The sequence below is a fragment of the Sceloporus occidentalis genome, unplaced genomic scaffold, assembly GCF_023333645.1.
Source record: "Sceloporus occidentalis isolate IW3139 unplaced genomic scaffold, rSceOcc1.0.p SCAF_252, whole genome shotgun sequence".
Taxonomy (NCBI): Eukaryota; Metazoa; Chordata; class Lepidosauria; order Squamata; family Phrynosomatidae; genus Sceloporus; species Sceloporus occidentalis.
The window spans coordinates 310,001-336,424 of NW_028317232.1; the positions used below are offsets into that span (position 1 = coordinate 310,001).

Here is a 26,424-nt window from a genome sequence, read left to right on the forward strand (position 1 = left end):
GCGACCAGGCATCCATGGGAGGCTTTTTCCCCACCCCCTGTGAGTTAGTAGCAGGGAAATGGTGCGGTCGAAACTTTTCAGGACAACATCAAGAAAGGTTCCTACTAAGTGAAAATACTGGTAACCACATCTATAAAAGATAAATATGTATAGCCCGGGTCAATGTCAAGAACATCTTGTGAATACATTAGATCTAATGCACCGCATTACCGCATATGGTGCTTTAACTAGGCCAAAGGGATATACTCGCATTTCTTGCCTCTGACCAAGCGTTTCTAATTCTTCCATCTACTTTTTCACCAAGGCAGGGAGGCACATAAACAGAAGTGCCCGTTATCAGCCCTTGGCTGCCGCTCGGTCTATAGGGTAGCACCAGAACCAATCGACCTCGTCTGTATATATATTTTCCATATTTAGACGACATGGGCACATTGCTCAAGAGTCCTAGATCAGGGTTGTGAGCAGCATAAAGCACGGTGAGCTGAAATATATTTTTATAGCGCCAACGCATTCCGCAGCACAATGAGTTAGCCGGGCAGAACAAGGAGCGATAGGAGGGTCCAGATCAAACAAGCTACCCCTCCCTCAATATTAAAGTACCAACGCACACCAGGCAATAAATAGCTTCTATCACCATCCCTACTACTAGTACAACATTTCAAACCGGCCCTCTAAAATGTTGGGGTCAATGAGATGTTTTAGGATTTCCTTACATCAAAAATAAAAAAAATCTATCCTACACCTACCAGCTCCTTTATAGTCTTACATACATAAAGGGGATTGATCTATATATCATTTTGATATAGCATTCCCCCTCCCCCCCATGGTATAGTGGTTTTAATTTTCCATTAAATCATTTCACTTTTTCCTTCCTGCCGCACGACCCGCTGGTAGGGGAGGTCATTATCTCCGTTTATCGTTTTCATTTGGTTTGATGCCTAGCTGCTCATTGGCCGGAAATAATTCAACATATATATTCCATTTGATCTTTACCTTGATGCGGGATTTATTTTTCCTCTGTGCCGTTTACTGGGTAAGGTTCACTGGGGGTCAAGCCTTTGCAGCAGGCCCGGACCAGCTACCTGGCAAACGTTAAGTGGGCCGCTGGCCGACAAAGCCACACTCAGCTGATCCGCCTGGCTGCACGCTAGATACTAGGGTGGTCTTCTAGACACCAGCTCAGCAGTTAGCACACAGATCTTGGCAAGCTGAAGCCAGGTAGAACATTTGTCAGAACGCCACTGCTAAGCTGCACCATTACATCCCTCACAATTTACCAACACCGCGCAGTTTTATTGTACTACTACATGCAGTATTATGAAACACCAAGACCGCAGGAAAATATACCCCACACGCAAGTCTTGCTGACAAAAAGCTTTTATTTCATGGCAGGTTGCACAAAGCTTCCTTTAAAGCATCCTAAGTTTGGACGGTTTTAGTGACAGAGTAGACCTTCAGACATCCAAGTCGCTGTCCTCGCCCAAAGTTAGCTTGTCGAAGAGGTATTCTCCCAGTCCCCCTTCGGTGCTCCTCACTCTTTTCAGGTTAGTAAGGTGGTCGCCCAACTTCTTGATCAACTTAACCTCCTTATCCAAGTATTCCGTCTGCAGGAAGTCACACATCTGAGGGAGTAAGAATTATGAAGAAAAATCAGAACAGAATAAAAAAAACTTTTGGAAGAGGTTCTTAAGTGCTAAATACAGAAGAGTGGCGCTCATATAGGGTTTCCCCTACAACCCAGTCTGTATACACAACACAGCAGAGACTTGAAGGAATTCTAGAGTTTCCCCACTAGGCAGTACAAGGAGTCAGGGTGTTCGTCTAGTAGGTTGGGCTCAGATAACGGAGCAAGAACACACAAGCCAACTATTTATATATAAAAACTGCAAAATACATCGCAAACATCATGGGACTTTGGTGAGCCATAATAGACTAGTTACTATGAACACTATATGAGCCCCGGTTACGTTTGAAGCTGTATGGAAGCCGTGCTTGTAACTTACATGCGGGTCCGTTTGGGTTTTTGCCGTGTTGTGCAGGTCCAGCAGAGCTTTGTTCACGGAGGTCTCCAGGTTTAAGGCGTGTTCCATGGCTTGGATACAGGTTTTCCATTCATCAGCATCTGGTTTCTGAGCAGCACAGGCATTCAGAGAAATACGGAGGGAGACCATTTTGAATTTGGAAAACCCCAAATGGAGAGACCCTCCTAAAGGTCTCATATAGCACAACTAATGAAGACATTGAGTGCAGCCATCCACTAAAGAAAAATCTATTCAGATAAAACATACCCGAGACCTTCTTAAACAATAAAGCTCAGGTTTTCGTAGCAGACCTAGGCCAGAATGAGCTGCTGTCTAAAACATTTCCGAATATTTACATAAATGCCGTAATCAGTCGTGTTTAGGTATGGTGGGTCATGCTGGCATTGAGACCCCACCACAGGACAGAAGAAGAAGAGCTTTGCACCCTTGAAGCTGCCATCCCCTTGTTCACTGTACTGACTTGGCCTACAAGAAACCCTTTATGAACGGCCACCAAGGTACACAGCCCACCATTCACAGATCGGAGGCCAACATCTCCCGTCAACAGGCAAGAGACCCTACTGTACCACATATAAATGATGGGGGGGGGAGGGGGGGGGCAAACAATACAAAGATTTCACCAATTCTTATCTTTCCATTAAATCCCATTATCACAATCTAGGCCCATTGCCCTCATTAACAGTTCCAAAGGGTAGACCAACGGCCACTAATCGGATGCACCATGCTTTGTTTTCGGTTTGTTAGGGTCACTGCATGAAGGAAGCTTGGAGATTGTTTACCAAATTCTCAGTCCATCTATATGCGAGAACCGCTCTTTAGGTCATCTCATGCTCGTCCATATATTTGTATATCATTTCCTTTATTCTAAGGGCATGGGTTAGAGATTTCTATGCCTCAGGCCACCTAGAACATAAATCCAGGCAACCCTACTTATTTCAGGTAGTGAATAAAATTCTTGGCTGTGCCTATTGCCTATGTGCACGCTTCTAAGTTAGAAGGCATCACCCTGGGCAGAAGTTGCAGGATCTGGTTAATTATATTAAAAAGTCCCCCCCCCCCCCCCATTAGTTAAACAGGGTGCAATCATCTTGGTAAGACAGACATTAACTGCTTATCCCATGGACCACTAAGTGGTCACCAGTTACCTTGATGTCTTGAAGCACAATCCTTCCACCACGCTTGTTCTGGAACTTTAGGAATTTCTCCGCTTCCTCCTGCTTCTTCTCAGACAGCTTACGGAAAAACTTTGAGAACTTGGCCAGAGCGACGTCATCGCGGTCAAAGTAAAACCCCTGCCAGGAATCGAAAAATATTTAAAGGTCCCACATATAAAGCGCCCATAAAGTACCATCAGCAGAAGAAAACAGGAATACCTTGGCAAGGTCCATTGTACCCAGGGGTCCTACAAACCAGAAGGGTGCATTTTTTGTTGTTCAGCCTGAATGCCGAACATACGAACATGGTGGCAGGAAAACGTATACGAAGACGGACATCCTTCCCCATCTAGCCTACTTTATCTACGCAGCATCACAGAGGTTAACAGGAGAGGAAATCCATAGGTCCGCCATCAGGAGATAAAGCACCGTGCGAACCAATTGGTTGATGCCAGAGGAGACCCCTGCAGGCGACCAATAGATTCACTCGTACGGCCCTTTAAATCTTGTAGAGGGGAGAAAGGCAAAGTTCCCTATCGGGGGTTAAAGGTCCGTGCGAGCAACTCTATTGGCCGTTTGTACGGACCGTTAACTGTTGGAGCGGGCAGACCAGCGGTCTCTCCAGGACAAGTTGCGGCACCAGGATTTTAAGTCTGTACGAGCAGCTATTGGTCATCAGCAGGGGGCTTGTCTGCCATCAACCAATAGAGTTGCTCATTTAAAATCATGGCACCAAAGCTGCTGTGTAGTGCGTCCCACGTTAACCCCGTAAGAACAAACACTAACATTCACCCGAACCGAACACAGGAACGGGCCAATATTCTCAGAATGTGAAGATGCCGCCGTTACACCCCCCGACCCCCCCCCCCCCAAAGACAAACACAGAGTTGGCCGGCACCCAAGTCTAGTTTCAACCTCCCCAGACCATTCCAAAATGGTTCACAAAGGGGCATTCCAATCTCAGCCGGCCCTTCCTAAACAATTTCGGACTGATACAGCAGGGGCCCAGGCAATCACCCCCCCCCCCCCGCCCTAAATGTAGAGTTGGGGATTTAAATGTCACTTCAGAAAAACCCAAATAAGGTTTTCTTGCAGAATCAGCTCTATGTGGGTGGTCTTCGTAACACAGATGGCATTCTGTCCACCCTGGGCTGTTTGTACAGGATTGCTTGCATTTCATTAGTTAATTGAGATGGGGGGTTTTTTTTTGTGGTGGGGGGGGGGGGTTTACTAAAAGTTATTTTAGGTTTAACTATTTCACTGCCAGGGTTATGAAATCCCAGTTTTAGCAAATTAAGCAAGCTCTTTTAGAATTAGGGTGGGGGAAAAAACTGATTAAGAAATAAACCTCAGACACCTGATCTGCAACAAACTGCTATTTAAATCTTACGATGCTCAGCCTAGAGGAAAGTCAGGCATACTGGGAGTTGCAGATCAAAATGATGGGGTGACTGGTAGTCGGTGAAAATACTACTTTATCGCTGATCCGGATTATGTAGCAGTGCAGTGGGCTACACATTATAGCACTGATCCGGATTAAGTAAAACTGCAGTGGGCTACACATTATAGCACTGATCCGGATTATGTAGCAGTGCAGTGGGCTACATATTACAGCACTGATCCGGATTAAGTAAAACTGCAGTGGGCTACACATTATAGCACTGATCCGGATTATGTAGCAGTGCACTGGGCTACACATTGTATCACTGATCCAGACTAAGTAGCAGTGCAGTGGGCTACATACCAGATCTCTGACCCGGATTAAGCACTAGCCCCGGAGGCTCACTCACCAGTGACAGGTAGGTATAGGACGCCTGCAGCTTCTGGTTCACAATGCGGTTGACTCCAGCTTCACTGTCCTGGTGGTAGTTATGACGGATCTGAGACGCCATGGTAACAACTCCGGATTACGTGTGTTTAAATTTTCACAATCGGGGAAGCAGGCAACGACCTGGAGCGCTAAATCCGGCGATATAACGGCGCAAACACCGAGCCAGTCCCGTCCAAGCACTGTTGAAGCAAGAACTGCTGATAGCGAGCGCAGTTCGCAGCGGAATATAAAGAGCGATGCAGTTCTTATATCTCACCACTAGATGGCGCCAGGTGCCATTTCCTGCACACTGAGTGCCTAATCAATGAGCCTCCCAGCTTTAGCACCTGGGAATCACACCCATGTATTCTAATCCCACCCCGAGGGGAATCAAACCGATTTTGTTAACTATTTTTTAGTCCAACCCAGCAGTAGCCTAAGTGACAATCTATATTTTGGTGCCAACAAAGACTGTAGTGTATTGAGCGCTGACCTGGAACTGACGGGGTTAACCAGCCATATCTATGTAGCGCTGGCGTTAAAATGACACCGTATGCAAGATCGCAAAACGCAGCCAGCCTCTAAAACTAGAGCGCCTGATGCTTAGAGGTAATGTAAGGAAGTTTTACTTTGCCAAGAGTGTGGTAAATAAGCGGATCAGCCTCCCAGCAGAAGTAGCCAAAACCTAAACATGCATGGGGCAGGCATAACACTATTTCGACTATAAAATGAGACCAAGGATTGATTAAGGTTGGAGTCTTTACATCGGTAAAAAAATGGACAGAATGGGTATGACCGACCAGCATATTCTATGTAATATGCCGCTAATTCTAAAAAGAAAGGGGTTGAACTCGTGGGAGGCAGAGCATCATAGGAGTTGTAGTCCCTCAACACCTGGAAGCTACCGCTTGGCGGCTCATTGCTCTCCCCAGCCTGGGCTCGTATGGTTTGATTGGTTTTGCAGGTTTATCCTTGGCTCAGCTTGGCGGAGATCTTGTTACATAACGTTCCAGCGATCACTGGGTAAAAGGGAAGTAAACAGGATGAAATCTTTGTTTTTCATGCAGAATCTATCACGTTGCCCTTACTACGGGGTGTCACGGGACGGTTGAATCAGATATGTTGCAATGCTTTGGGAGAAGAATTAAAAAATATTGTGCTGTGTGAACAGATCTGCCCAAGAGGAGATAAGGGCTTTAGTCAAAATATTGGGCAACATAGGAGAAGGTGTCACATAAGCTTCGGTGACCTTAGAGGTCTCTTCAGATCAAATCCACCCACAGTGGGGCTCCTACTTACCTTTTGTAGGGTTAGATGAGAATCTGAATTATATTTCCAGCCCCACCATCGACGCTATGTGTAACACGGAGCCGAGGACACTTGCGTGAATGCCTACGGGGCAGCCCAGCACTGGTTGCCCAAGCCCTAAATGACAGTTTCTGATGGTGCCCCTGAGCGTTGGTCGGATTAGTTCAGTCTTTATGGTCCTGCCGTTGGGTATTCTCTTTTGGTGATGTTGGGTCTGGGATGGGATACGGGTGCCCTAAAAGTGTGAGTTGCCCAAAAGTATTCCAGGTCATGAATTAGCTGGATGGAATGGATGCCCCCACCCCCCCACCAAGAGTTGCCCTCCCTGGCCAATTTTATAAAACCATTTTTAAACTGTGTGTGAACGCATTATTTTATGGCCAAATGTTTATGTGCATAATTGATTTGTTTTATCTCAGGATAAACCAAACCACATCGGAGGTTAAAGTCTATTTGGCAGCTGCCGCCGCATGAAGGATCCGTCTGCTGGACTTTACTCTTTGTTTGCGTAATCACAAATACCAAAAATACCGGTTAGGGCAGAACTGGGTAAATTCTACCGGCAACATCAGGGCCATACTGGCAACCCCGGCACTTTACACAGAAAGATTAAACACATTGTTAAACAACTATTGTTTTAACCCATTGTCAGGTTAATGGCCCATAGAGTGGCTTCAGTTCTCTAGAGCCCTGCGAAATGCATTAAATATTTAATGGCCATCAGCTTCTGGAGTTCCATTAGTAACCAGAACATTCACATTATTATAAGACATTTACTATTTAGATCACATGCACGTTTTTAACTTGGTAAAAACATAACTAGTATGATATCCAAATACACGTTGAGATTGTCACAAATGGACTTGTGATAAAAGCCACATGCTATGACAGCACCATGTCACTGACCCAGTACAACCCATCCTACTGCCACTGTTACTCTATTGAGAGTAGTGCGTGTGTGTCTGAAACATCTAAACTCAATAAATCGGAGGGGTGTCAGCATACTGTAGTTACACTTCCCTGTGGTCAGAACACCCATACAGTTTATAAGACATGCCATTATTTAACTACCCCCAAAGACATTTATTTGCACCACCCTTAATAATTCACAGAAACTGTCTTGGAATGCTGAAAAATCTTTAATTGGAAACTTGTTGACAAGCACAGCAGCTACTGCATGATTTAGAACATTACAGAAAACACGCAAGTCTTCATCACACCCAGGAGGAAAGTCTAGGCTTCGGTGAGAGACACAGATAATAGAGGATTCATGCGTTCAGTAGACTGGCTTGATCTTCCTTGGAGGAGATTTAGCTGCTTTCTCCCAAGGTGTGCTTGTCGAACAGGTACTCGCCCATGCCGTTCTGGGGCACCCCAAGGCGCTTCAGGTTGGTGATGTAGTCTCCAAGCTGCTTGATGGCCTTGACTTGTTCTTCCAGGTATTCGGACTCCAAGAAGTCACACAGCTAAAAACACGCAATAAAAGGCTGCATCACTTAAGGGTTAACAAGAAGATACCGACACAGCACTATTTTCTATATTGCACAACTAGAACAGGAAGCCGAGGGCTGAACACAACAGGAACTCCTCCGAGACCCATCAGCAGAGGAGCCACTGGCGCTGGTGGATTATTATATATAGACACGGGGACGTCTACACGATGGGACCTTTCCTAGATACTCACATGAGCATCGGTCTTGTCAGATGCCAGCTTGTGCAGGTCCAGAAGAGCCTGGTTCACGGTCTTCTCCAGCTGCAGAGCCGCCTGCATGGCTTCGAGGGTGTTGGCCCATTCGTCACGCTCTGGTTTCTATAAGGAAAAGGAGGAAGTTAGAACACGAAACTCAGCTTTCAGGGGCAACTATTCTGGGCACCTGCGCTGGGGAGAAGATCTTCACATATGGAGTATAGTCAGACATGCATTTGGGATTCAGAACATCCCGGTGAAGCGGCTGCTGTCCTCACCTTCACATCCTGAAGGACCGCACGACCCCCACGCTTGTTCTGATATTTCAGCAGCTTCTCTGCATGCTCCCGCTCCTCGTGACTTTGTTCCTTGAAGTACTTCGCCACGTTGTGAAGGGCCACATCATCGCGGTCAAAGTAGTAGGACTGAAAGGGTTAAAGAGATTTGGTTACATGAGGTGGACACTTACAGACGTTGAAGTCAAACCCTTTACCGCCTCCACCTTAGCACTAGACCGACGCACACAACGCTGAACATGGCCGAGAAGTCACTCGCTAGCTAGAGGTTCTTCGAAATAAAGGAGCAAAGGTTAAGACGGGATCCTGCAACCGAAGAGCGTTATCTGGAGCAGATTCTACGAGACACGAGAATTTCCGCCCCACCCTCTGCGGCCGTCTACATGAAAAATAACCGCCTCAGCCCCCCTCCCAGCGATAAGACCCCGGAGAACGATAAGACCCTGGAGACCGCGACCTTCTGGATGGGGCGATTAGCCAGAAGGGAGGGGGGGGGATGGGCTTTGGGGAGTATAATACAGACTGGGGCCCTTCATTGCAAGTATATAGAACACAAAGAGAGCTACCGAGTATTAATAGAGCAGTTACTGCCCTGCTAATGGCCAGAGGATTAATAAATAGTTACCGCTATGCTTATAACCCTGATCGTAACTATAGAGTATTAATGATTACCCTGCTAATAGCAAGAGTATTATTATCCTGCTTGTAACCATGGAGTATTTATAATAACCACCCTGCTTGTTACTATATTAGTAATAATAAGGAAGTATAAACAAGCAGCGACAACTATTAACCCCTTGCTGCATTACCCACAGCCGTTTAACCCTTTGATCCTTAGAGGCCTTAGAAGCCACCTACACCCAGCTGGTATTTAACCCCATGCTGACTAGTCCCCAGTTACACGGTACTGTTGTTACATCACCTCCAATACTAACAAAGGCAGACAGGAACGCCTGCGCCACAAGATGGGTTAAACCACTAGGATGCGGAGGGGTGTTATTTATATTACTATATACAGTATGTACGGTAAAAGCCCCGTCGTCGTCCCCCCCCGGTACACTCACCATGGACAGGTACACGTAGGACGCATACAGCTCCATGTTCACCATGCGGTTGATCGCAGCCTCGCAGTCTCGGTGGAAGTTCTGGCGCACCTGGGATTCCATTGCGGAGTTTCGGTGGTTTGCGGGTGGCGCAAAAAAGATTTAGTTAAAAATAAAATGCAGCAATAGAACAAAAAAAAAATGTTCAAAAAGAGCGAAGGACTCAGAGGGGTTCCGTTCAAACACTGTTGAAGCAAGAACTCCACTCAGAGCCAGAAGAGGTTTGGTCTGAATACAAAAGGATCTCAGTATTTATACTCAGTGGCTGCAGGGGGTGGGGCAAAGGGAACAACCCCCTTTCATTAGCATCCAATGCCATGAGCCAATCAGCTCATCAGAAAGAGCAGGGGCGTGACCTGCATTACTAGCATAATGCCTGTTTCCCTTACTGTATAATATTACCCCATCACAGGGCAAATCGTGCATTCTTGCATTTTTAGGCAGTTGCAGCTGAGCACAATGACTCAGGATTATGTTACATTATTTATTACGCAATAATCCAATTATTATATTATCTACAGATGTATGAAAGTATTATTATTGTTGTTATTTTTATTAGTACTATTATTATGTTAATTATTATGTTTATTTATTCCATGGATCATTGCAGGACACATAAGTCCTGATTGATTTATGTGATCATTGTGCAGACATTGATGACTCCCATCGGATGGAATATTATTATTATTATTATTTATTACCTTTTAGTTACCTTTTACGCTCCAACAAATTACGCAGCGCTGGATACGAAACACTATTTATAAATATTTTACATTGCCACATACAGGAACCATTTAATTGGAGACATTATTGATGTGAGTCCTGTCGGACGGGCAAGATTTTGAGTGTTGGGGTATGATTAGGAGAATGGGGGGCCGTGTTTGTGGGCCTTGGGGCCGATCCTGTGTGAACGGCCTGCACCGATTATGGAAAACACCCAAGCTGCTGCAGAATAATAATAAGCAATACAGGACAAACACTTGAGGCATCTCACACAGTCCCTACGGCTTATTCTTCAGTCTATGGCTAAGCACCTCAAGATGCCCCGTGTCACCCCTGCTCCACAGAGCTAACCATCGGATATATCAATGGAACATATAGAACTATACACATGATTCATTAAAAGGGCACCTGGTGCAGACCCTTCCCCGTGGTTACCATGACTACTGAGAGGAAGTGAGTTTATTGCACCCATCTGTCATGGAGACAACAATGGCAATTCCCTACATGCCTACCGACCCTGAAAACATCCAGTAATGGTGTCAACGCTGCCTTTGGTTGTACGTAAAGATGTCAGAGATCCAGGCATGATTCATATTTTTAAATATTTGTCCCTACCCTGGGACACCCAAGGGTGTATGATGATGTCACACGTGTGACAAGCTACATCACATGTACAGCACATGAGACTCAATATGATGTTATCGGGTGCTCCATCACAGTCTTGTCTTCGCATGCGCGGTGCCCTTTTTGGGGATTGCGCATGCAAAGCTGTAGATAACTGGGACACCTGCCGGGGTGTGAGCTCATTTGCCGGGACTGCTCTGTCACACTCAGATCTGTTGGTAACTATGAAAAGGAAAAGGAAATATTCATTTAAGAAAAGAGTATTTTCAGAAATAGTACAAAGTAAAAATGACTCAGCAAAGGATCGGTCCGCGTGAACGGAGAGCTAATTCCCGGGGATGTGGAGCCAGCATGACTCTGCACAAAATGAAGTAGCCGAAGGGGGGGGGGGGATGATGTCATGAGGCAGGAGGTTGCCAGTGAATGTTAGAATGATCTAGACTAAGTCAGATGTCCCCGTATATATCTGCAAAGGAGCTTCACGCGCTCCACCAGACTGACTTCTAATGTTTTGGGTCCAAAAGCACAAAATATCATTTTAGACGCTATCACACATAAACTATTTTACCCGTTTAATGGGCAACGAGGTACAGGATGCGAGGGTATTAGTGGCAGGAAAACAAATGTTTCAACAAACAGGCCAACAGTCCTGAGGATGCCAGAACAGGCTCGACAACAATGCTTATGTCCTGGGTGTCGGTTGTCCCGGTAATGTAGGAAAACAGGTTTTCATCTGGAGAGTTTTGGGAAAGGCGAGGAGCCTTCCAGCAGAAGTGGTAGCGGTTCATACAAGCATCGTCCGGACATCTGGACACAAGGCTATCGAGAACGCATGAGAAGACCAAGGACTGAGTGACAGCGGACAAAAAACGATGTACTATGTAGAAAACAATGGCTAATGGTTACCGCTCAGATATCTAACTGTCAACGGGACCACCCATAGTGCATAGGGTCACTAGCTCTAGGTGGGAGGAAGCCTTTCTGCCCCATAACTGGGTACTTGATTGCCCCAGCACTTTACCTTTGGCCGATTGGGCAGGGCGGAGAAGCACTGCGACTCACTGGCACGGCCACCGTTGTGACCCATGCATGCAGCACATGCGTGGCACAGGGATGGGGCCTTCTGATCCTCCTACTAAGCTTATGTTAGCCCCAATACGTCGTGGATCTGAAATACCATGATACATCGACCTCATTGTGAATACCCACCTTGCGATGCACTTTGTTAAACGAAAATAAAATTTTTAGTTTAAAATAAAGTGAACGAAACTGACCGGGATTGCGAAATTCCAAGTCATGGTCATCTACGTGCAGCGACTGACTCCATGTCATGAGAAAACACTGATTTATCTTATAAACACAATGTCACGGTTCTGCTTTTATAAACAGAAAAGAAGCCAAAGGAAACGGCCGCATAATTCCCAGTAATATCCGTATCTATTCTCTATATACATTATAGATGTGCGGCACAAGCAGGAGCGGGCTAGTACGGAGGCAGGGGGGCAAATGCCCCCTAGGCCGGTCCAAAATTGTTTATATTTGGACTGGCCCTTTGTGAACGATTTAAGATTATTTTAAGGTAGGAGCGCAGTGGGGTCACATTTCACAAGGTTCTGTGACCCCACAGTAAAAGAGAGGCTGCTTGCATACTCTGTGAGCGTCAGAAAGAAAGCTGCAGGTGTGGTAAGGGAGTGATGGATCGAGCGAGGGAGTGACCAAGAGGGTAAGGAAGGGAGTATGTATGAATGTATGTATGGATGTTAGAATGTATATATAAGTGTGTGTTAACATGAATGTGAGCATGAATGTGTATGTGTAAATGTACATAAGCATGAATGTGTATGTGTAAATGTACATGAATTTGTATGTGTAAATGTACATGAATGTGTATGTGTTTGTGTGTTAGCATATATGTGTATGTGTGTTTGTGTGCTAGCATGGTTCTGTATGTGTAAGTGTGTGTCAGCAGGAATGTGTAAGTGTGTGAGCATGAATGTGTAAGTGTTTGTGTGTTAGCATATATGTGTATGTGTGTTAGCATGGATGTGTATGTGTAAGTGTTTGTTAGCATGGATGTGTGCTTGTGTGTTAGCCTGGTTATGTATGTGTAAGTGTGTGTCAGCAGGAATGTGTAAGTGTGTGAGCATGAATGTGTAAGTGTTTGTGTGTTAGCATATATGTGTATGTGTGTTAGCATGGATGTGTATGTGTAAGTGTTTGTTAGCATGGATGTGTGCTTGTGTGTTAGCCTGGTTATGTATGTGTAAGTGTGTGTCAGCAGGAATGTGTAAGTGTGTGAGCATGAATGTGTAAGTAGTGTGAGAGGGAGTGTGTGTTAGCACCAGTGTGTATGTGTTAGTGAATACACGTGAGTATATGTTAGTGTAAGTATGTGTAATCATGTGTATGTCTGTTAGTGTGTGCATATGAGTGAAGTGTGTATGCTGAGGTAGTAAGGGGCCACTTGTCTTTGCTTGAACCCCCCATCCAGAACGTACCAGCCCTCCCCTGGATGTTCCATTCTGAACAGCTGGAGCTCATCTGCTGAGTTTGTTTAAATATTTCCGAACCTTCCTAGCGAAGTTCTTCTTGAGATCATCTGCGTGTCCCGGAGAAGATCATTTCCCGCGCAGAGGTTTGATTGAGCGCTCCTGCTCAGCCCGTATTTTATTAGTACGCTAGTATTTAATATGTAGAGAAACAGCACAAAATATATTTAGAAATTAAATTATGAAAGTAAAACATTTCTGACCCTGTCCCAGATAGCCGCCCTACTGTCCTGCTTATGCAGGCAGTGGGAATCACGGGCCAGTTGGGGAGTATGATATTGGGGCACACAGAACACATTATATGGCACGCTGCTGGGATCCGGCGTCTTCACATTTTATTTCCCTAACAATATGTTTTCTAGGGAAACATTGACTGACCTTTGAATAAATTCTAGGTAAAAACAATCTGTTTTTTTTTTATCAGAATTGCCGCACCTTCAACTGCTTTATTAATGAAGAATTAATAGGTTTACGCCAATAAAATGTAGACGGAAAACCAATTATTTGTAAATGGGTGGGAAAAAGGGCACATGATCGTTCAGCAGGTTTTGGAGAGCAGACAAAGTTCAGCTGCATAATGCTTAATCCATCATTACTCCGGGACAAATAATGATTATAATTATAATCATGATATTATTATTATAATCTGGCAGTTAGCACTTTTTTTAGCACCAGTGTACCTATAGCTACCAACAGTCCTGAATGTATTGGGGCTGTCTTAAAAACTAGGCTTATATCCTGGTTGTCAGCTGACCCAAAATGAGCCCATTGAATATTTGGCTCATAATAAGAATATCAGCAAAAGGTATAATAAGAATAGTAATAAAATATTGTTGTGTTTAATTAATTAGGAGACACGTCATATTTTGGCATTGGAAGGGAACGAGACATCTTCCATTTCTTGAAACAATTAAGTAAATAAGACGTAAGATATAATTTCCTACCATAAGCCACCAATGAAGGAGCCGAGCCATTCCTCCCACCAACAGAAAAGAAAGTACAAAGGGGTACAAAGCCACAGGTCCCCTCATCAGAACCTGAGCACAGCCCGTGTTCCAGCTGAGTTTTGGGTCACAGTATAGAGGACCATAGGGTTGGACCTGTCTTTCCTACTTAGAAAATGCCACCCACCGCCCTGTGATGACCAAGAATGAGCATTTTTGTCTTGGAGGTTGTGGTAGATTTGTGGCTTTATTAAAACTTTTTGTATGACCTTTTGACCAATGCTCGTAGCTGATTAAGGTGTTTAAGAAGAAGACCCTGTTGTTTATATACAAATTATTGGGGCTTTTAGGGCTGTGATACCCTCAAACATTCTGAGCTCCTAGAAGAAGGACATCAAAGGAACCACTCTCCTTTCGCAGGGACACTTAGGTGGTAGGCTCTAATATCCATCACACATTCTGAAATTATACAAGAAATCAGCTCTACGATCTATAAGAGGGTCAAAGGGTTTGGGGTCCCTTAGAGGAACTGTCCCTCATATGTTGGAAGTATGTTATTCCGGTATACAGGTTATATGATACTACAAGGTTAAAACAATTGAGCTAAGCAGGCTACAGAAACCATGTAATATAGACCAGGTGGGTCATATGGAGACATCATGTAACCTATAGTGTCAGCACATAAATAATTAAAGACGGCACGCAGATGGAAAATAACTTGAACCCTCACTTACTGGGAGTGCCACAGAACCAACGAGAAGCTATAATCTTTACTGTAGTGTTTTAAAATCGGCATGCTGACGAGCCATACATTTGTGATATAATCATGGGATAGTTTAACAAGTGAAAGAACGAGCCGTGGAGTAAACGAGAAGCAGGAGTGATTAGTCTGCTCGTTCTTGTCTCGCTTTAGCAGAATCCGTGGTTTATGTGCAAAAGGTTTTGTGATACAAAGGCTATAAACTACGTGCGACTCCTCCTTTTTGTAGCAAAACGCAGTCTTGGAATAAAATGCTGATTTTCAGTAGGATTGTTCCCTCGTTTAAGAAGAGCTTGTCTTTGTCTGTAGTATCCTGGGCCTGCCTGCTATGTCACTTTGGAACCTATACCTCTAGGAAGACCCTCAGGTCAAAATGTTGGCTGTTATGAGTAAATGTTTACTTATTGGTATAGGGGCAAATAAGGATCCTACCAGTATACAATTCTGGACTATATGCCAAAATATGGGTGACCTGGCCCTTCTTGTTTTAGGAAATCACCCATGAAATACATGTGTTTGTTCTTTAGAGGATGGACACTGTTGTCCTTGGATATCAAAGAGAGTGTCAGGTCCAACTATTGTAATGCCAACCAGTCCATAACATAAGTTTTCCCTTGGTGTAAATAGACCAGGTAGGGGCTTCAATATGGCTTCCTACATGTCCCACCACCTTTTGCACAATGGAGCAAAACCTTTTGAGCAATAGCTTTGCCTTGGACCTTGCTCCTTACCACATGCCCTGGGCTGTAGGTATCAACATGCAGCAAGGTCAGCAAGGGGTGCCAGGTCACCTTGGCTAGTATGAAATGCACCGGGTCCCAAGAATGCCACATATCGCAGCCCACCAACAAACATTGCAAGGCCTCTCGCCTACCCAAGGTGGGCTAGATAATGGAGAGCATATTACCAGCATATTACCATAAATATGAAACTAACAAGGGGTACGCAGTTTTGTGGCCCACATACAACTACGAATATCTAAAACTAAAAGAAAAATGGTCCACCACCTATAAGGTCCCCATTAGGGACTGGTGGCCTCAAAGACCCCCTAGAAAATGTAAGTAGACTACACAGCTGTTTAGGGGCCCTGTTGGTCCAGGAGCCCTCATAGAATGAAGAGGAGAGACTAATTATTACAAAGTCCTTATACTGTTACACCAGTGTGACATGGTTTGCCGTAAGCATTGACTTCTTCCAACCAATATTTATTCACCGGTATTCATTGTTAAAAGTTCATTTTTAAAGATTAAGGATCTGCTAAATCGTTTTGCTGAAGACAATGAAAAAAATGCTCTGAACCGTTATTTATACATTTTATCATTAATCTAGAAAATAATTGATCACGTATTGATGTTTCCTAGATTTGGTGCCAAAACCAATGCAAGCTTAGAAATGACGCAGCCTATAAAGGATGAATCTCAGGGGCAAGCGAGAGAACACCTGCCCCTAGGAGTAATCCTTCTTAGGTGCGTGCTTAAGTGACTCGCACAAAATTATCTTTCAGTTTCAAGGTTTCAGCTCATGGACCGGAGCCGTAGTCCTAGCGGAGTCTGCCTCCAAGTGGTTATGAGCAGATACTGGCATCTGCTTATGGTAGGAGGCACTCACATACTTTCTATACCCATCCGTTTCCGTGCCAACATCTCCCATCCAGGGATAAGGCCACCTCGGAGGCTCCAGGAGCTTTCAGAGAGTTTCAAGGTGTGTAGAAACAGATTTTTGAGATGACACGTACCATTTGGTAGATATGGCCACCGGTGGCGTTCAGGTCTTCGAGGACACAACTTGACGTCCCACTTCTGTCCGTTGTAGAAGAGTTACATTGTGTCTCTGCCCCGGCTCCCTCCCTATCTATGGGCATCTAAGAGATGTGTTTAGCCAAAGACTGCCCATGTGATAGACTCACCACCAGCGAGCTACTGGGTTGGCTCGGGGAAGGTTCCAGTGGGCATCTAGCGAGACCGCTGATTTCGAAGGTGGCCTTTTCCAGCCACTGTTTGGATGCTTCAAACAACCAATCAGTGGCGTGAAAACCGGACCACAGAAGGAGTGGAGCACTGCAGATCTGGAGCTGCAGCTTCTCCTAAAGGAGATATATAAATGAGGGCGAATAAAAAAGGTTCCAAAAGCATCTTTTTATTGCAAAAATGTTTTACTTAGAAACGTATTAAAATTTAAAAAAATGAGATGCTTTGTTTTGGCGTTTGTGTCGGAGGAATCACTGCCGGGAGGGGACTTCAGCCAAGCGTATGCTTGTTGAAGAGGTATTCGGCCATCCCGGGGTGACTTGCCCAGAGTTTCTTAAGGCTTGTGATGTGGTCTCCAAGCTTCTTCACAGTTTCTGAGCTATCGGATAAAAACGGGGACTCCAGAAAATCACACATCTGCAGGGAAAAAGAAGGGGCGCAAGTAAGAACAAAAGCAAACATCGATTGTAAGCTCACAGGAACAGCGTCCTCTTCTCCCATGCCAGTGAATCTCCACTCTCCCTTATGGTAACAGCGCCATGGAAAGATGACAGGTCTAATCTGATCCAGACGTTAGAGATAATGCATATACTTACGTGCGGGTCATTCTTATCCCCGGCCAAGCCGTGTAGGTCCAGCATGGCCTGATTCACAGTTTTCTCTAGCTTTAGAGCAGTCTGAAGAGCTTCCAATCCGTTGGTCCAATCATCCCGCTCCGGTTTCTTAAGAAGAAAGCTCAGTTAAAAACATTAATATGTTAGACAGAATCCTTCGAGGACTCGTTTTATTCTTTCCTCTAAATGTTTCATCGCATAAAAACCACACAGAAATGTTAAGAAGCTTTTCCCTGGCATCATCCTATCAGTGACTGTTTTTTTGGGTCACATGACAATTAAGTGTTCCCTGGAAAACTAGAAGGCAAAATTTGGCATGATGAAATAATTATTTCTGGGAAGCGTTGAGGCATTCTATAGCACCAACAATCAGGTTTCCAATGTTGCTTTAATTTATAATATCATTAAAGGCCAATTTACTAAGCCAGATGTTTTTAGGGGGGGGGTGGGTGATCATTGAGACACCCAGATGAACGTCTCTTGGGGGAAAGTATTACGCAGGTTGATCTCACCCTATCATTTTTGGGTTTTTTTGTAGACTCAATAAGCCCTAGGATACCGGACTATTCAATAACTTTTGCGGGAGAGAGCAGGAGAGCTGTGTGAGCGGCATCGATGATCGGAGATAGCGAGAGTGTATGTAAGTGTATGGCGTTAGAGTGATTGCGTGTTACCGTATAGCAGTAGAGTGCGTGTGTTTAGAGTAAAAAAAACAAAAAACATAAAATAAAAAGATTTTTCCGGGAGAGGGAAGGAGAGCTGTGGAAACTACATGGATGATGGGACAGAGTATATACGCGTAAGTGTACGGAGTTAGAGTGATTGTGTGTTACACCGGGGTTTCCGGGACATGGATGATGGGACAGAGTATATACGCGTAAGTGTACGGAGTTAGAGTGATTGTGTGTTACACCGGGGTTTCCGGGACATGGATGATGGGACAGAGTATATACGCGTAACTGTACGGAGTTAGAGTGATTGTGTGTTACTGTATGGCAGCGCGTATGTAAAAAGAGAAATTTAGCATGGACAGCAGTGGATCTTAATATTGAACCCAAAGTGAAAAAAATATAATAATAATAATAATAATAATAATTAAGACAACGGATATCACATCAGCTTGGAAACCTGGATAAGTCTTAAAAATTAAGGCTTAGTTGTCCATTTAAAAATTCACATAGAAACAACGTGCTCCATGCGCAACACCATGAGCTCATCAGAACAGGCTGTGTATTGTGTTGCACGCGGAGCTCAAAGGGACGACTTATCTTTTAAGTTATGGTGGTGTTTGTTGTGAGCAGCCATTTTTAGGCAAGGTCCGGACTGGCCACCTTGCAGACAGGGCAACTGCCCAACGGACTGGTGGCCAGTAGGGCTGCATACTCACTGATAATGCAGCACTGATACTGCAGCACTGATACTGCAGCACTGATACTGCAGCACTGATACTGCAGCAGCAGATACGGCCGTACAGTGTGTGGCTGCTGGCTGGGTACCCGAGGCTGTACACTGCATATAAAAATACCAGGACCGCCTGACCGTTCCCAATCTGGACCTGGATGCTGTATTAATCCATAATAATAATAAAAAAAATTAATTTTTAATCCCTTATAATAGAAAGTAAAAATTCATATTTCATTTATAGCACAGGACAAAAAATCCTCATTGAGATAATGGGCGTATCTGACGCATTTCGCCCAACAAAATGACTACCACTTTCGTAATGAGGATTTTTTTTTTTTTGCAATAAATAAATATGAATTTTTACTTTTTTTATTATTTAGGAATTAAAAATTAAGCCTTATTATTACGGATGGTCCCACTCACTGCCTCTCAGCCGGTATCGGTAATACTTTGAAGCCTGCATGGGATTTTTGTTAGTTTTCTTTAAAATGCTTAAAATATTTTGAAAAAAACCTTCAATATAAATACAGAATATTTTCTTTGCATATATTTTTACGATGAGTTTTTTTTTTGGGGGGGGCGACATACCTCAACACTCTGTAGGAAGACACGGCCCCCTCTTTGATTTTGGTACTTGATCAGTTTTTCTGCGTGTTCTTTTTCCTCCTCAGACCGTTCCCGGAAGAACTTTGAAAAATTGGCGAGTGCGACATCATCGCGGTCAAAATAATATGCCTGCCCACAAGAAAAAAAATGAATAAATTCTTTATAAATGGGGAAAAATGTGATTTTTTTTAAGAACACAAAAAAAAAAAAACAGCCTACATATTTTAATCCAGAAAATAGAAAGAACTTGGCCTGAAATCAGGAACAGGCGCAACGGGGATTACATTATTAAAGTATTTGGTTAAATATCAGACTCTATGATACAAAATAACTCCCATGTAATAATAACTCACAATACGTAACAATATTTTGCAAACTGTCAGATCCGCAAACAAATTCCGCTGATACAAATGATAAATATTTACTTTCAAGATCCCAGGTGCTGGGGGTGGTTCGGTTTTCAGAAGGAATATATAAATTAGCCGGACCCTCATTATCGAACGCATCAGGCGGCCGCCGGCCTTAAAGTGCCAGGGCCACCGATCCATCGCCAGTCCGGCGCTATATGAATATAATATGATAATAATTATTATTTTCTCTACGCTAAATACCCTGTCGGGTGTCAGAGGGGAGGAACAACTGACAGGCGCTGCACACTCCATCTGGCATTTAAATGGTTACGTTTTCCCCAGTGGGGTTCATTCTAAAAGGCACTGGAGTTTAATTTTTAAACTGGATTTGATATTATTGATTATGCCCCCCCTCCTCTGATGAACGTGAATTGACCTGAGGTCATTAGGATACAGGGACTAGTTTTAAAACCACAGGTGACTTGGTTCTGCGGATGGGATGGATCTGATTGGACTGGGGGGGGCACATTTGTGGGGGGCCACGGATAGGGCCCGGGCAGGCTCACCATGGACAGGTAGAGGTAGGAGCTGTGATACTTCATGTTCACCACGCGGTTGAGGCCGGCCTCACAGTCCTGGTGGAAGTTGTGTCTGATCCGGGACTCCATTCTGATCCTTTGGCTCCTAAACTCGACAGCAGCAGCACTCAACTCAATGAGAGTCACTCCGGTGTCCCCTTCCCCCCTCCAGCAGCCACGAGTGGGAGTGGGAGATAAGCCCCTCCTAAACCCTGTAGCCCCTACCCGGGCCACGCCCACATAGCGACAGCACGGCCTGCCTAGGACATCGCATTAACTAGCTAAGTGCTGGATAGACACCCCAATCACTCATTCATACGGACTTGATATACAAATAAAGAGGAGTGTATGTTTTTACATGCAGGCTGCTTTGATCTCCCACTCCCATGACGCTGGGCCAGCCAGGTCGTGTGCATTTAGTAAGGGTGGTGGTCCGCAGCCGCCGGTACCCCGCCGCTGTGTTTTGGTTGCTTAGAAATAAAATGTTTTCCTTATTGGAAAACTTATGAATAGAAGCTGGATGCCTGAGTGTGATGGTAGTGGTTCTCCTGCCCAAATCCTACCCTGTCCAGGGGTAAAGATGGCAGGGTGGTCTTGGGAGTTGAGCAGCCGCTGTTGCCCAGAATCGCATTGACTTCCACGGGATTTAAACTTGCATAGCAAAATGCATTGGAGCCGCGGGTACCTCCTACATGCATAACCACAGGTGATCCAGCACTGTGTATGGCCGCACACGCGCAGCCACGTGCTTCAGGTGTCTAGCCTGGTGATGTAAGACACGTATCCATCAGGTTGCCGCGTGCACACGATTAATAATTGGCCAACTTTCATCCCCAATCTGTTCCTAACATCATATCGGAGGCCCTGCACCAACGCATGTCCTGCCGTTTGTACCTGATTAAAAAAAGTTAAAATATATCCATAATCACAAAATAATAAATAATAATAAATGATTCGTTAAATGAGAGGTTGGGGAGTCCTGGGGTCCGGAGTCGTTCAGGTTGGCCCTTTATGCGGCCGAAGACTACTAGATGTAGGCTGTACTCATTCTGTAATATTTATTCTTGAATTTCTAGTGTTTAGGGTGTTAATTAGTAAAACCCAAGCCTTTGGCCCCGTAATCGACACTCGTGGGGGGGGGGCAGTGACCAGTCACCCGGTGCAACACCCAAGTTACGAGCAAAAAAAAACTGCTGAACATTGCAAAGTTCTCAAGAACATGAAGTGGTAAAGATAAGGGTTTGAGTTCCACCCCAGACAGTTTCTGCGAGACAGAATGAAGGTAAAAAATATAATATAACAAAAAATGCTAGGAAATATCCTATAAATATTCATATACGTTGCGCCGCTGGTGGGTATCGGCAATTAGAAATTCCACAAAAATTCCCCCAAAGTTTTTTTTTTTTACTAATGTGATGTCATACAATCACATTTACGACAGATCCCTAAACAGATCTCTATCCATATTTCACTAATAGCAGCACAAATACATAAACAAACAAATAAATAAAAATAATAAAAAGCTATCAATACTGTAAAAAGTATAGCCCCCCTTCAATTCACTACCCCCCAAACCTATAGGGTATTATGTAAGGCAGGCATCGAAAAATTGGGCCAGCCAAAAAAATGTAGGAGAACCCCCCCCAATCATGTTTTTATTTTCATATATTTATATAAATATGACTTTTTTTCATGGTTTCAAATGAAAGCCCTATTTTTTCTGGAAAAAAAGGATGCATCATTTGGGGGAAATCTTAATGAGCCCACAAATCATAAAAATAGCAAAAAACGTACGGTATTTGGGGCACTAAAAAAAACCCCGGTAGTCAAGGGGTTAAAGATCGTAACCCATTATTTACCACAACTTGTATCAAGCCGAACAGATGTCTGTGCTCCGTGCTGATAGACAAGTCGTTTACTTTGGGTGTCCTATTATTTTTCAGCATTTAATATGCTTATACGATAACTTCCAATGTCTCGTTAACGCGAGACAGACATAAGGCTTAAGAAAGGCGTAAAACGTCATTTTATTTGAATTCCTACAAAACGAGCTGCCAGCGGCAGGTTGGTTATCGCACGTTTCCGAGCTTTGAAATATTTTCCATTATAAATAACATGTTTTATTATCGTGAGGTTGACTTGACAGAAATTCAATCCAATAACAAGTAAATTAAATCTCACAGGTGCGTCAGCAAAAGATCCCTGATTGGCCGTAAGTTTTCTGGATGGTGGGGGGCGTGGCTTCTGACATGGTATATAAAAGTCCCCGCAGTCTTTGGAACATCGCAATCAAACAAAGTTCTTGCTTCAACAGTGATTGAACGGAACTGCCTGTTGGTTTTAAGCGTAAACCCAATTTATTTTACTTTTTGTTGAACGCCATCCAACCCAACAGCAAGATGAACTCTCAACTGCGTCAGAACTACAGCCAGGACAGCGAGGCAGCCATCAACCGGATGGTGAACCTCAAGATGTATGCTTCTTACACCTATCTGTCCATGGTAGGTTCTACAGAATGATCCATTACGTCAGTGTAGTGAACCCCGGGGTTCTAGCTTTAAGGGAAGCCACAAATATCCATGGTACCGCTGCCCCCCCCCCCCTAGTTTTGACTTGAATAACTCTCTGTTTTCTGTTTTCAGTCATACTACTTTAACCGTGATGATGTGGCCCTTCATCACGTGGCCCAGTTCTTTGAGGAGCTGAGCCACGAGGAACAGGAGCATGCTGAAAAGTTCCAGAAGTATCAGAACAAGCGTGGAGGTCGTATAGTCTTGCAGGATGTCAAGGTGGGATGAGAATTGCCGGGTTGCTCTTTAAAGAGGATGTAATAATCCCCCCAGCGCTGTATACAGTAATTACCCCCAGCGCTGTATGCAGTAATAACCCCCACGGCTGTATACAGTAATATAACCCCCAGTGCTGTATACAGTAATATAACCCCCCCCAGCGCTGTATACAGTAATATAACCCCCCAGCGCTGTATACAGTAATATAACCCCCAGCACTGTATACAGTAATAATCCCCCCAGCGCTGTATACAGTAATTACCCCCAGCGCTGTATGCAGTAATAACCCCCACGGCTGTATACAGTAATATAACCCCCAGTGCTGTATACAGTAATTACCCCCAGCGCTGTATACAGTAATGTCAGTTGGCATTGACAAAAACCTGGATTGATTTTATTTGGTTCCAATAATCCGCGAACCCGGTAAAAGTGATATTTTGGGTGACTTTTCCTGCTCACCACACTGAGCTGATGCTTTATGGCAATGCTAATACAGCCCCCCCATAGACTTTCATTGGGCAGAGTGTCCAACAGGGTGATTGAGGCAGAGCCATTCTGTTGTTTCCCACAGGCTCACGATAAGAAGTCAGGGTGTTTGTCTAGAAGACTGCTCTAGAACAGAGCTAGACCACATACAAATGGTTAAAAATATAATTTTATGCAAAAGCTAAAACTGTTTTTAAAAACAAATTTAATCTCATTAAAAATGATCTGCAATGTTGAGGGGTCCTGGGGACCACAGTTAGCAGCCACCCCATAAACACATGTATTGTGGGAAAGGAATAGCAGGTATAGTGTTCCTCTCCGTCATAACCATTCTTGAAACACCTAAACTATTTATATCTTTTAATGGCGTATATTCTCAGCCATCGCTTACTTTACATCAGCTGTATGCTCCTTTTATTTGTCCCAGAAACCAGAACGTGATGAGTGGGTTAATTCCCTGGATGCCGTGCAGACGGCTCTAAATCTGGAAAAGACCGTTAACCAGGCGCTTCTCGACGTGCACAGAGTGGCAACTGACAGAAACGACCCCCATGTGAGTAAAAAAACCCAAACATAATTAAACCAACATATATGATGCTGATTATTGTTATTATTATACAGTAAGAGTCTCGGCTGACCGGTCTCAGCGTTTATTTTGCTTCTGAGGAAGGCTCTTAGAAATATTCTTGAGAACCAACTACCTTCCATTATTCAGATCTCAAAATACACCAGAAATATTCACCAAGGCAATATTTTGTTTGAGTAAATGTTTCTTCCTGCTCCCGCGTTCTATACTGCAGTCACGTTGACACTAGCTCACCCGTAAATACCCATAAATACCCTTTATGTCACACTCCTTGCATCATCCCGAGGACCGATTTGGAACGTCCTTGTGACCACTGGTGATCTGCAAACCTAAGTTTGTGAAACACTGCCATAGACTTTCATATTAAACCAGATGCACCATATTTAAGTCCAAGAAGATGGGCTGGTTTTGATCCAAACATCCTTAAGCCTTTTAGGATACAGCAAGCCATATGCAAGAAAGCAAAGCAAATGGCGCGGGAAACAAGGGTTGCCCATGGCCATCAAAGAGGACAACCCTACCCTACAGAATGGATTGTGAGGGATGCCGATGCCCCAAGGTTCTGCCATTGAGGTCATGTCATACTCAAGCCTCCCTTATTCTTCTTTTTTCACTTATAGCTGTGTGATTTCCTGGAGAGCGAGCAACTGGAGGAACATGTCAAGCGAATTAAGAAGCTTGGTGATTATATTACTAACTTAAAGCGCCTTGGTGTGTCCCAGAATGGCATGGGAGAGTACCTTTTTGATAAGCACACCTTAGGCGAGACCAGCTAAGATCCTTTTTCTTTAGAGAGGCTACCGGTCAACAGGTCATCCGCCTCCCCGAGAAGATGATTGTATCTGTAACCTGTTAACATCTTTACTATTTATTTACAATAAAACACTTCTGGCTGACTGGTTGTTGGCTAATTTTGTATGTTAAAATGCTATTCTTCATACATGGTCCTGGAGCCCAAGATTGGAACAAGAGGGGCACAACTACAACCAGTACAGCTGGAACCTGCAGGGGCTAGAACTCCGGGCGTGAACAGATACGACAATCTATATGAAGAATCTCTTCTACAACGCCAGTGACCACGTTTGTCTGCCTTCCACGGGGCATAACCCCAAGCTTAGTGTCCGCATTCAGAGGCCATCATGTTTTATATGCTGACTATAACTTTTTCTAGCTGAAAGTCACATTAGATACATTTCTGGTTCTGTCGATCACCCAAAAATTATTTGATTGTGTAAAAATGTTGTCTCGTTCATCCAGGGAAAACACAATAATTGTCATGTGACACAAAAGCAAGTCCCGTTGGTGGCAGTAATAATGGTAAGCAATAGAGGGCGCCCATGTTCCTCTATGTTAGATTACAGTTCTGTAACCAAATAGTCCAGAGCTGAATCAGAAGGATGGGAATTTAACTTCTCCCGGGTGATAATCTGAGATACACAGCAGAGCGCTGAATCGGGGCAGATGCAATTCACTTCAGTAAAGTGCAATATACCTAAATGATGCAAGCGTCTGGCAATGTTAGCTCTAAAGGATAAAAATAACCGCTACCTTTGACTCCTCTGCCCCGCGGGACAGAAGACACCTAACGTAATTATGAGAAACACGAGATAAAATAAATACAGTCAAAAGTTATCTGTCCTGGTCCGTGGGAAAGGATATGAGGGGGACAACACGTGGGAAGCCGAATGACATCGTGTTCTGCCTGTGTGATGTCATCAATAGGTTAATTGAGGTCACCCCCCAAAAAATAAGAAAAATGTGTATAATAGTCATATTTACCAGTGTATATATATATAGCAATACTGTAATAAAATATAAAAAATATATATTTATAATATACGGTAAATAAAATGTTAGATCTATCTAAAGGTGGGGCTTCTGCAGAACAGGGTGACATTGTCAGAGAATTTTTGGGGCTAATGCTCTCTTTTGGCTCTAAAGCAGGTGCTGTGATTTAATGTTTATTTTTTTATATTCTTTTATAAATACTGAACTTGGGTGAGATGAATGAAAAGGTTGATGGTGAAGGAAGCGAGGAAAGGAA

General features: G+C 44.0%; 4 protein-coding genes across 4 annotated transcripts in view; 1 reads left to right on the top strand and 3 right to left on the bottom strand.

Moving 5' to 3' along the window:
- The window catches only part of LOC149275999 (ferritin light chain, oocyte isoform-like), a 5,408-nt gene extending 320 nt beyond the window's left edge, over positions 1–5,088 (bottom strand). The window contains exons 1-5 of the mRNA XM_089504024.1: positions 4,987–5,088; positions 3,188–3,334; positions 2,004–2,129; positions 1,461–1,622; positions 1–73 (exon numbers count right to left, since the gene is read on the bottom strand). The exon at positions 1–73 is cut by the window's left edge and continues 320 nt beyond it. Of these exons, the coding sequence (XP_089360150.1) occupies positions 1–73; positions 1,461–1,622; positions 2,004–2,129; positions 3,188–3,334; positions 4,987–5,088 (610 nt within the window). The remainder of the gene's footprint in view (positions 74–1,460; positions 1,623–2,003; positions 2,130–3,187; positions 3,335–4,986) is intronic.
- Positions 5,089–7,536: 2,448 nt separating this feature from the next.
- Positions 7,537–9,543, bottom strand: LOC149276000 (ferritin heavy chain A). Its single transcript, XM_089504009.1, has 4 exons — positions 9,362–9,543; positions 8,280–8,426; positions 7,999–8,124; positions 7,537–7,780 (listed from the first exon to the last, which is right to left on the bottom strand). Exons 1-4 carry the CDS (start codon positions 9,461–9,463, stop codon positions 7,625–7,627), a joined length of 531 nt encoding a protein of 176 aa, XP_089360135.1. The 5' UTR covers positions 9,464–9,543; the 3' UTR covers positions 7,537–7,624.
- Positions 9,544–17,237: 7,694 nt separating this feature from the next.
- LOC149276001 (ferritin, lower subunit) lies at positions 17,238–20,609 on the bottom strand. Its single transcript, XM_089504016.1, has 4 exons — positions 20,508–20,609; positions 19,574–19,720; positions 17,564–17,689; positions 17,238–17,384 (listed from the first exon to the last, which is right to left on the bottom strand). Exons 1-4 carry the CDS (start codon positions 20,607–20,609, stop codon positions 17,238–17,240), a joined length of 522 nt encoding a protein of 173 aa, XP_089360142.1.
- A 2,309-nt stretch (positions 20,610–22,918) lies between these two features.
- On the top strand, positions 22,919–25,156 carry LOC149276002 (ferritin heavy chain B-like). The gene is made up of 4 exons (XM_089504017.1): positions 22,919–23,020; positions 23,162–23,308; positions 24,222–24,347; positions 25,001–25,156. Exons 1-4 carry the CDS (start codon positions 22,919–22,921, stop codon positions 25,154–25,156), a joined length of 531 nt encoding a protein of 176 aa, XP_089360143.1.
- The last annotated feature ends 1,268 nt before the right edge of the window (positions 25,157–26,424 follow it).

Coding starts and splice junctions, on each gene's coding strand:
- LOC149276000 (XM_089504009.1), bottom strand. CDS start 9,463: ATGGAATCCCAGGTGCGCCAGAACTTCCACCGAGACTGCGAGGCTGCG. Junction 8,125..8,279: donor CGGTCCTTCAGGATGTGAAG/GTGAGGACAGCA, acceptor TTTTCCTTATAG/AAACCAGAGCGTGACGAATG. Junction 7,781..7,998: donor CTGACAAGACCGATGCTCAT/GTGAGTATCTAG, acceptor GCGTGTTTTTAG/CTGTGTGACTTCTTGGAGTC.
- LOC149276002 (XM_089504017.1), top strand. CDS start 22,919: ATGAACTCTCAACTGCGTCAGAACTACAGCCAGGACAGCGAGGCAGCC. Junction 23,021..23,161: donor CTTACACCTATCTGTCCATG/GTAGGTTCTACA, acceptor TTCTGTTTTCAG/TCATACTACTTTAACCGTGA. Junction 24,348..25,000: donor CTGACAGAAACGACCCCCAT/GTGAGTAAAAAA, acceptor TTTCACTTATAG/CTGTGTGATTTCCTGGAGAG.
- LOC149276001 (XM_089504016.1), bottom strand. CDS start 20,609: ATGGAGTCCCGGATCAGACACAACTTCCACCAGGACTGTGAGGCCGGC. Junction 19,721..20,507: donor CCTACCTCTACCTGTCCATG/GTGAGCCTGCCC, acceptor TCTTGTGGGCAG/GCATATTATTTTGACCGCGA. Junction 17,385..17,563: donor GGGATAAGAATGACCCGCAC/GTAAGTATATGC, acceptor TTTTCCCTGCAG/ATGTGTGATTTTCTGGAGTC.